Source organism: Xiphophorus maculatus, chromosome 9, assembly GCF_002775205.1.
Source record: "Xiphophorus maculatus strain JP 163 A chromosome 9, X_maculatus-5.0-male, whole genome shotgun sequence".
In the NCBI taxonomy this organism is placed as follows: Eukaryota; Metazoa; Chordata; class Actinopteri; order Cyprinodontiformes; family Poeciliidae; genus Xiphophorus; species Xiphophorus maculatus.
The window spans coordinates 10,591,419-10,600,389 of record NC_036451.1 but is presented as its reverse complement, the minus strand read 5'-3'; the positions used below and the strand labels follow the sequence as shown (position 1 = coordinate 10,600,389).

The 8,971-nt window shown below is 37.3% G+C and overlaps 1 protein-coding gene across 2 annotated transcripts; it reads right to left on the bottom strand.

The window, feature by feature from the left end:
* Nucleotides 1-1,390: 1,390 nt before the first annotated feature.
* Nucleotides 1,391-7,067, bottom strand: ddx59 (DEAD-box helicase 59). Of its 2 annotated transcripts, none has more exons than XM_023339305.1 (8): nucleotides 6,999-7,067; nucleotides 5,917-6,740; nucleotides 5,302-5,496; nucleotides 5,114-5,203; nucleotides 4,116-4,367; nucleotides 2,608-2,760; nucleotides 2,246-2,374; nucleotides 1,391-2,069 (listed from the first exon to the last, which is right to left on the bottom strand). In XM_023339305.1, exons 2-8 carry the CDS (start codon nucleotides 6,718-6,720, stop codon nucleotides 1,809-1,811), a joined length of 1,884 nt encoding a protein of 627 aa, XP_023195073.1. In that variant the 5' UTR covers nucleotides 6,721-6,740; nucleotides 6,999-7,067; the 3' UTR covers nucleotides 1,391-1,808. The 2 variants fall into 2 exon arrangements, with proteins under 2 accessions (XP_023195073.1, XP_023195074.1); XM_023339306.1 differs by having other exon boundaries at nucleotides 6,911-7,002.
* Between the last annotated feature and the right edge of the window lie 1,904 nt (nucleotides 7,068-8,971).

Here is an 8,971-nt window from a genome sequence, read left to right as displayed (position 1 = left end):
CTCCGGTAAGGTGTTTGCAGCCCGCTGCCGCTTTTTGACAGTGCAGAGACGACATAGGTTCTGTTTACTTGACGGCTTTTATCTGATAACCTGCTCTCTTCAGTCCCAGATTCTGCACCTGATATCCCACTTTTTCCTAAAGATGTGTCTGGTACCTTTACATCTCCCTGTCGGTTTCTGCCGCCGGGTGTCCTTGAGGTTGACGCTGACACTAGATGGTCGTAATAAGTTGTATGCTTCCTTGCCTGTACGCTAAATATAGACATTGCGATGTTCCTCAAAACTCTCAGGATTAGCTAACTAACGGTAACTGTACACTTTCCTAACGCTCCTCAGCATCTAAAAAAGACTAAAACTATTTGCAGTACATCGTAATTTACTTTTTAAAAGTAGACTGAGTCCCATCCGAAGTAAATGACCCCACTAAAAACAGAGCTACTTTGTTTATTTATTCTTTCGTATTCGCTTCCGCCTTCGCCCGCTTCAATTTCAAATCTCGATCGTCAGTGACTGCTGATTGGCTGAAATAATAGCGTCACGATTTTGGCGCAGTCATGCAACCACGTTAACCTGACACTAGGTGGCAGTATATGTTAGATCGGTTTTATCTTTTAGTTGAGTGCTCCTAAAGCAGGGGTGTCAAACTCCAGTCCTCAAGGGCCACTGACCTGCAGTTTTTAGATGGGCTACAGGTACAAAACACTGGAATGAAATGGCTTAATTACCTCCTTCTTGTGTAGATCAGTTTTCCAGAGCCTTAATGACCTAATTATTCTATTCAGGTGTGGTGCAGCAGAGGCACATCTAAAAGTTGCAGGGCAGTGGCCCTCCAGGACTGGAATTTGACACCTGTGTCCTAAAGCTACAAGTCAGAACTTACTTTAGATGCCTACTATAAAATAAGTATGATCAGTGTTCTATTTTTTAGTTGTCTTTAATTAGTTAAGATAAAATCTGCCTTCTCTTGTGACATCTACTAAGGATTAAGGGAGCAGGTTAGGATTCTTTTGAGTACATGTACTAAAAAAAAAACATTTTTTCTGATCAAATTCCAACTTGAATATAAGTTAAAACAAGGGTAGTTTATAAAGAGGACTCAGACTGAAATGAAATCATGCTTCAAAATATCAATATTTTAGAACCCACTCATCCCTTGTCATACTTTTGCCAAGTATCACAACTGACCGATTCTATTCTTGTAGCCCTTGTGATATCATTGACAAAATATGCACACAGCAGTTATTTTATTTGTAGAGCAATTTTTAGAAATGCATTTTGTGAAATTCTGTGCAGAAAGCCAATCTAATTACTCTGCAGTGCTTTTATTGTCAGTGTACATTTTTAAAAGCACACTACTGAGAGGTATCTTAAAAAAAACACGCTATTTGTCTCAAAAAGAAACAAATTAGTCAAACTTTATTTGTTGAAATAATTTTACAAAAAGATACGAGGGGAGTAATTTGCTCACCACAGCTTCACTCCTAGCAGAGGCATAGTGCCACCTGAGTATTTTTGGGGTCAAACTGCCCATAATCTTATGGTAGAAGAATTTCAAAGATAAACACACAACTATTAAAATCAAAATTTTTATCAAGTGGAAACTAATTGTATGAAATGCAAAGAAAATTAGAACATTTTCATTTTATAACTTTAGTAGCTGTAGCTCCCTTCTTACAATATTTCCAAAAAGGGATAGTCAAACTATTAAAAATACATGTTTATTTGTAATTACGGTAACCAAAACACAAACTTAACATTTAATATCTTTATAATAAACAGAAAGCCCCAGTACATGTTTGACCAATCAGTTACTTCTTGCGACGGTCATGTTTCTTTATGATGTCCAAGAGGTTGTTTTTAGTAACCAGTGTGTCATCATGTTGCATCTTGTTCTTCTGACTTTCCCTCTTCTGTTGTTCAAAGAGGTATGGTGAGTTTAGCAGCTGAGGGGGTAGGATGGACCCAGTGGGTTTGACCCTGTTCACCACCTCCAGGAAAAGCCGTTTGTTGTTGTTGTTCAGGAAGGTGATAGCTGTTCCCCTGTGCCCCAGCCTTCCCGCCCTCCCCACCTGGTGAGGAAACATTAAAGATGAATTAGGAGACATATTCTGTTTTCCATTTATATCCAAAAATGCTACAAAAATAATAAAAATTAACAACATGATTAGATACCTTTTAAAACTTTAATGTTCTAGTCATAAACTATGCAGCCATTTTGAGTGAAATATGAGATTAGTTCACTAACCTGATGCACGTACTCATCCATTGTGTTTGGCATGTCAAAGTTAACCACTAATCTCACATTGACAAGGTCTAGTCCTCTGCCCAGCACACCTGTACTGATTACCACTTCAAAGTCTCCATCCAGAAGACCCTTAAAAAACAGAACACATTTTACACAACAGAAACTTGACAGACTGTATGAGCTTTACTGGGTCTAAAAATACTACAATGAATTTTACTAGATTAAAATGTAGAATAATGGAACATTGTTAGGTTTGTGGTTGAGTAACTACAATTATCAACTCAAGAACATCAATCTTTTTCAGTAAACACTTGGAGCTCTTTTATTTTTCCATGTATCATTCTGCATGCCATGAATCTCACCTTAAGGATGCGGTTGCGCTCCCTCTGGTTTTTGTCAGAGTGAATTGCTACAGTAGTTAGGCCCGTCACCTTGGCAACTGCCTCACACAGGAGATCGGCACCCAGTTTACAGTCGACAAACACCACGACTGGAGGCTGGAACAGTTTGTTATCCTAGAAGGATGGAAACTGTATTTATTACAACCATAAAGTTAATGCACTAACGGTATGTATGGCTACAGTGACCTCGGCCATATCCAGTAAATTAGATTATATGCTTCAATGAGGCTCATTTATCAAATTAAAAGTACCTTTTGAAGAGAACATCCATTAAGCAGGTATTAAACATATTTTTCAATAAGCCCACTGTATTATAAGTGTTTTTCTTAAAGGCCTGATGTGTTTTCATCTTAAATATTATGTTTCCATTTCCAGTAAGCAGAAAAAACAGAAATAAAAGACTGAAGATGTCTATCATTAATCTATGATCCATTTAGTGAATTTAGCTACTAAAATAAATAAACTTTTCAATAATATTTTAATTTATTTAATATGACTGGGTTTTTTTTAGTCATTTTATAAGCCGATAGTAAAAAAAAACCTGCAGAGTCCAAATACAAATCCTCAATCATGTTTGAACTGGATTTGCTGCCATTTGAAAATACTTAGCAGCAAATATAACAAGCCAGGAGAAACTTTAAAAAGCATTAATAAGTGCTCTAAAGTTTTTGCAAACATATTAATAGTAATAATAATAAGTAATGAGTTGAAAACCACATTCATTGAAATACAAAAAATAAACACTGTATAATGAATGTATGTAATATCAATTTCCTTTATTAATAGAATTTTTGAAATAAATGAACTTTTCAGCCACATTTCAATATATGTTTGGAGTAATATATGCCAATATGTGCCAATATGATTTTCCCTTTTTAAAATCATATTGGCACCATAGTTTCGTATTACTCATACGCTTACCTCTCTCTTTACAGAGTTATTTTCCACTTAGTACTGAAATAGTTCTATAATCCTTCTAAAAGTGAGGTTATTCTCAGGTAAACTATGGCTTAACAGGTTTTCCCTGGATCAAATAGAGCAGACCTCCTTCTCCTTTCTTTGGATAAATGTTGTGGGCCATTACTTGGATTCCTGGACTGAGGCCATGGCTCCAAGGCTGTGGTAATTGCAGTATAAACATGATGTTAAGGGAGACTGGTTGTTGGAGTTTAAGGAATTCCTACATACAGTTGCCAACAAAAAAAATAAGCTGGTACCCGTACTTGGCAGGACTGGGAGATAAGTACAAAGACTAAAATATGGGTGTGATTAGCAAAACAAATGTCAAATCTCCAACTACAGAACTTCTTGTGCTACTTTCTAAACAAGTTGGATTTGTTCTTTGTAGTACACCAAGATGTTACACAATGGTTACAGTGACACTCCATCCAAAATCCCTCCTTTTACCCTAAAACTTAAGCAATTTTTGCCTTTAACTTTTACAAATAAAACTAAAAAATATAACTTACATTAAGAATTTCAAACAGCTTCTTCTTCTTAGAGGGTTCCTCCACCCAAAGTAGGATCTGCCTGACATTAGCACACGGTTGGTTCTTCTCACCGATAGCAATGCGTACAGGGTCATGGACCAAGCGAGCAGCCAACTCCTCCGTCCCTGCTGGGATAGTGGCCGAAGCCAGTAGAGTCTGGTGTTCCTTTGTAACATGCTCCAGAACCTCCAGAACTTGTTGCTGGAAGCCCATCTTCAGCATGGTGTCAACCTAAAGGATACACCACAGGAGTTATGTTGTGAAAGGATTTTCAGGATATAATTACAAAAGATTAGCGAATCTTTTTTCTTTTCCATTTTTTTTCTCCGAAGAGTTTTTGCGGCGCTAGTGGCATATTTTTTTGTACAGTAGGCAGACAGGAAGGAGGGTGAGGAGAGGGGGGAAGACATGCGGTAAAAGTCGTCGGGACCAGGAGTCGAACCCACGACGTCCGCGTCGAGGACTAAGGCCTCCAAACGTAGGGCATGCTAACCCCCTGCGCCACCACAGCACGCCCCAGATTAGCGAATCTTTGTTAAGATTAGCGAATACTTAGGTATTCGAAGAGCTACATATCTTCGAATACCTTTTCACCACTATTATTGACATGTCTCTGAAACTGCAAACATTAATCAAGAGGATTTTTTCAGAAGTGCCAGGCTAAGAAGACTCTCCTTTTTAAAGGGCCTATGATAATTTATCCTTTTTAAACTGTTGTTTATTGCTACAACCTGAATTTTCTTGGTATTTTATCAGGATTTTAAATGATAGACCAATACAAAGTAGAAAAATAACACCTGGTCTTTCTGGCCTACGTAGAGATCACTATACAGGTTTACTCCAGAAAACCTGCTTGGACTGGTTGCAGGGGCACTAGAGCAGTCCACCATGTTTTTGTGTTGTAAAAATGACAAAAGGGAAAAAGTTCAATGGGTATGAATAGATATTTACAAGGCATTATAATAAAGTTGCCATACCTCATCAACCACCAGAATCTTTACTTTGTCAAGTTTTAGTGCTTTTTGCTTCAGGATTTCAATGAGCCTCCCAGGAGTAGCAATAACAATCTAGTGGAGATTAAGAGAAACCAACATGATGATGGGGAAAAAATGCTACAAAATTTCACAAACAATGCTTTGATTGGACAGAAAAACAGGGACTTTACTTTGATGCTGCTCTTGAGGCGGTGCAGCTGCGGGGGAAGAGGCATGCCTCCCACAAGCAGTGCTGTTCTCATGTTAGGGATGCCCATCACCAGCTCCTTGGCCTGTCTCTCTATCTGTATGGCAAGCTCTCTGGTGGGGGTCAGGATCAGACCCAATGGGCTGCATATGCCGTGAGCTGCTTCCTGAAAGTAACACTGAAAAAGAATGAGTCAGTTTCTGACATCTTTCTGTAAAGGAGGTTAACTAAAAGAAAGTTGCGTCATTAGATGGAGTATGTCCAAATTATTTCTAGGGGGTTAGCATCTCATTAGAGGGTGGCTAATGGAAAACCCTTCTACATAATCATATTTTAAATGGAATATGTAACCCAGAGTAAACAGACACACATCTTCTAAATCATATATATTTAGCTCCCTACAAGCTTTCTTGTAGTCCCGATTTACAAAAACCAGCACACATCTATCTAACCTGAATGGCATGTTCTCTTGTCTTTCCTGTTTTGAGGATGGGCTCAGATGGGGTCATATGTTAACATGTTAATGTTAACATTAAGTAACATTAAATTAGATTACTTAATATTAAAGAGTCGAGTAATGCTGGTTAGATCACCGTACCTCTAGTGCTCTCACAACCACTGGCAGCAGGAAAGCTATGGTCTTCCCTGATCCTGTGTCAGCGCTGGCTATCACATCCCTCCCTGTGAGGCCAACAGGCACCATCTGCATCTGGACAGGCGTTGGGGCCTCATAACCAGCTTTTTTCAGGTTGCCACTTAACAGGGATGGAAAACCACAGTGTTCAAACTCAACAATAGGTCTTCGGACATCTTTTCCCTCGGTTTTAATGCCAAGCTCCAATCTAATTCGCTCAACCTGTTCATCTGTGAGGCCTGAGATGAACGGATCTTCCCTGTAGGAATAGCCTGCTTCACTTGTACCCAGATTTACGGCTGGATGGTGAGGCTGAGAAGTCCTTCCATCTGTGTTTTTATCCTTAACATTAAAGGCATAATCTCCAGCCCTAATTCCCATTTGCAGTAAATGATTGGCTTTGCATTCAAGGCTGCAAACATCATTATCAGTAGCATCACATATGTACTCCCCATAACGTCCGCACATGACACAGACAGGCTCTCCTGGCTCAGGCCATCTCTGGCTCTTTTTGAAAGATTTCACTGGTTCCTCTTCTTCTGCGTCATCTGAGGAGGACTGAGCTCCAGATTCACATTTTGGGGCCTCTGTCAAATGTTCGCCTTTGTCAGTCTGTGTTTTTAAGTCTTCCCACGCCTCATCTTTCTGCGTGGATGCCTGCAAGTTTCTTTGGTCACAATCCTCTTGATCAGTCTTGCTTTTCTTATTTAAACAGTGGCCTGGTTCCTGGACAGGTCTCTTTACTTTCAGTGCTCTTGGCATAAACATTGAAGCGGTGGAAACAGGGCCTACGAGGTAGAAATGTGAAGAAGAAAAAATTACATTAAACACAAATAATAAAAGGTGAATAAATTATAAAAGATAGCGCCCCGAATGGCTGCTGTGACTTTAAAGTCTTGTAAAGCCACACTCAGGTTGTGAGCAAGGCACAAGCGTTTGTACGTTTTGTGTTATATACCTAGTAGTATTTTTTCACCAATTACAATTCACAAATGTAAGAAAAATAACACAGCTTTCTCTTTAGTACACGGTGATAGCATGAATACCTTCACGAGTCTCGTCAAATCTTCCAAAACAACCACAGAGCGCACATTGATGACGTAGTTACGCACTGCAATGTGGGTAAGGTAGTTCTTCATTTGTTTAAAAAAATAACTAGAATACTACAAAGTAAAAGGAATAAGTTAAAGTGCATAAACGACTGCATATTTCATTTTGTGGTCAACACATGAAATATAGCAATAATGCAGCTGAATTTATCTTAATGATTTAATTGTAATTTATTTATAAATGTTGTTTTTATGCACAGTGTAACAAAACAGAGCATTTTTCACAGATGAATAGCGGTAAATATATCCAGCAATAAAACAAACACAACAAAGCTGATTTGTGTGCAAGTACTGGTAAGACAAATGTAGCAATGTTCCTCTGCATCTCAAAAAAAGTGCAGCTCAGCTTATTATCATGATAAAATCTCTAAAGGTCATAGGATAAAATGTTGGATCAATAAAACTCAAGATTAAGGTAAATATGTGTTTCCTTTAAGATGGGTCCCTTGTCTGGAACAATCTACCTGTAGGTATTTGAGATCTAAACATATGAAATCTGATTTTCTTTGCAAATACACCTCCGAGAACTGAAAATATGCTCAGGTGATGGCAAAAGGTGAAGAATGATATATATTATAATAATATATAAAGTCGTGCAGAAAAAAGAAACCTGTTGAAAAAACTTGCTGTTGCACTATAGTTTAGATGTAGGTGTCACACGTGCTGCATTGTTTTTGTTGTGCTAACTGACACGAATGGGACTTTAACATGCACTGATAAAGCCAAATAAACATACCATACAAATATCAAATCTAATAAAGCACTTTTTTTTTCAATAAATCAATTAGATTTATACAGCAGTTAAAAAGATTACACTAAAGGCTAAATAAAAAAAATAATAATAAAAAAAGCAATAAAGCATTCATTACACAACATAATGTATACGGTTGAAACAGAAGTTTACATCCATCAAATAAAAAAAACAATTTTTTTTCTCACTGTCTGAAGTTAAATTAGACCAAATGTCTCAGTTTATCCCTGATATTGGCCAAATGTATGTAAAGTTTGGTTTTTTTTTAAATCTCATAAAAAATATTTTGGCTAACGTTTCTGGCATTTAACATATAGGAATTATTTTTGATAATTCTAACTAACCTAAAGCAAAAAACTGTGGTCTGATTTAACTTCAGAAAGTGAGGGGAAAAAAATGAGTAGCCTATGCGTCTTTTATCAGTGGGTGCAGATATCTTGTTTTAACTGTAACTGTTCTTTACTTAAAAGAGGAACAGAGGACCTTTGTCAACATTTTGTTTTGTTTTATATGATAGCTTGCATATCAAAAAATAAATATGAGGATGGATGAGGATAAGCTTCAGACATACTTGATGTGGATAATGTGTACAAACTGTGCTGTGCTGTGGTGTTTTCGTAATATTTTAAAAATGCTACAAATTTAATTATTTAAACATATAACAGAAAAAAGGCACCTAAAACTAAGAAAAGCTAAAAATGGTTGCGATAGTTATGAAGAAAGTAAAAACACTTGAAAAGATTGTTATGGGACGTTCACTGTTCTGTATCTTAATAGTGGGATAAAGTATCTAGATATTTTATATATCAATATAGCATGCATAATACAAAACTAGCATGTTGACTGTTACAAATAATCTTAAAATGTCTGATGTAATGAACGCGATCAGTATGCTCCTGTGGTGCGTTCAGGACGTAAAAATAGAGAAGAAAACTAATTTAATCAAACCATGATTGTTGACCTTCAGAAGAAAGCTCTAATAATAATATTAATTTATAATTAAATAATTAATAATTAATTATGAATAATCTGCTGAATCCATGTCCGCAAATTGACGCAATACCTCATAAAGCTGTGAGGAACTCTAAGAAGTTGTGTTATCCGACTAAACTAGAAGGCACCACGTGCGCATGCGAACTACCCAACAAAGGTGCGGGAC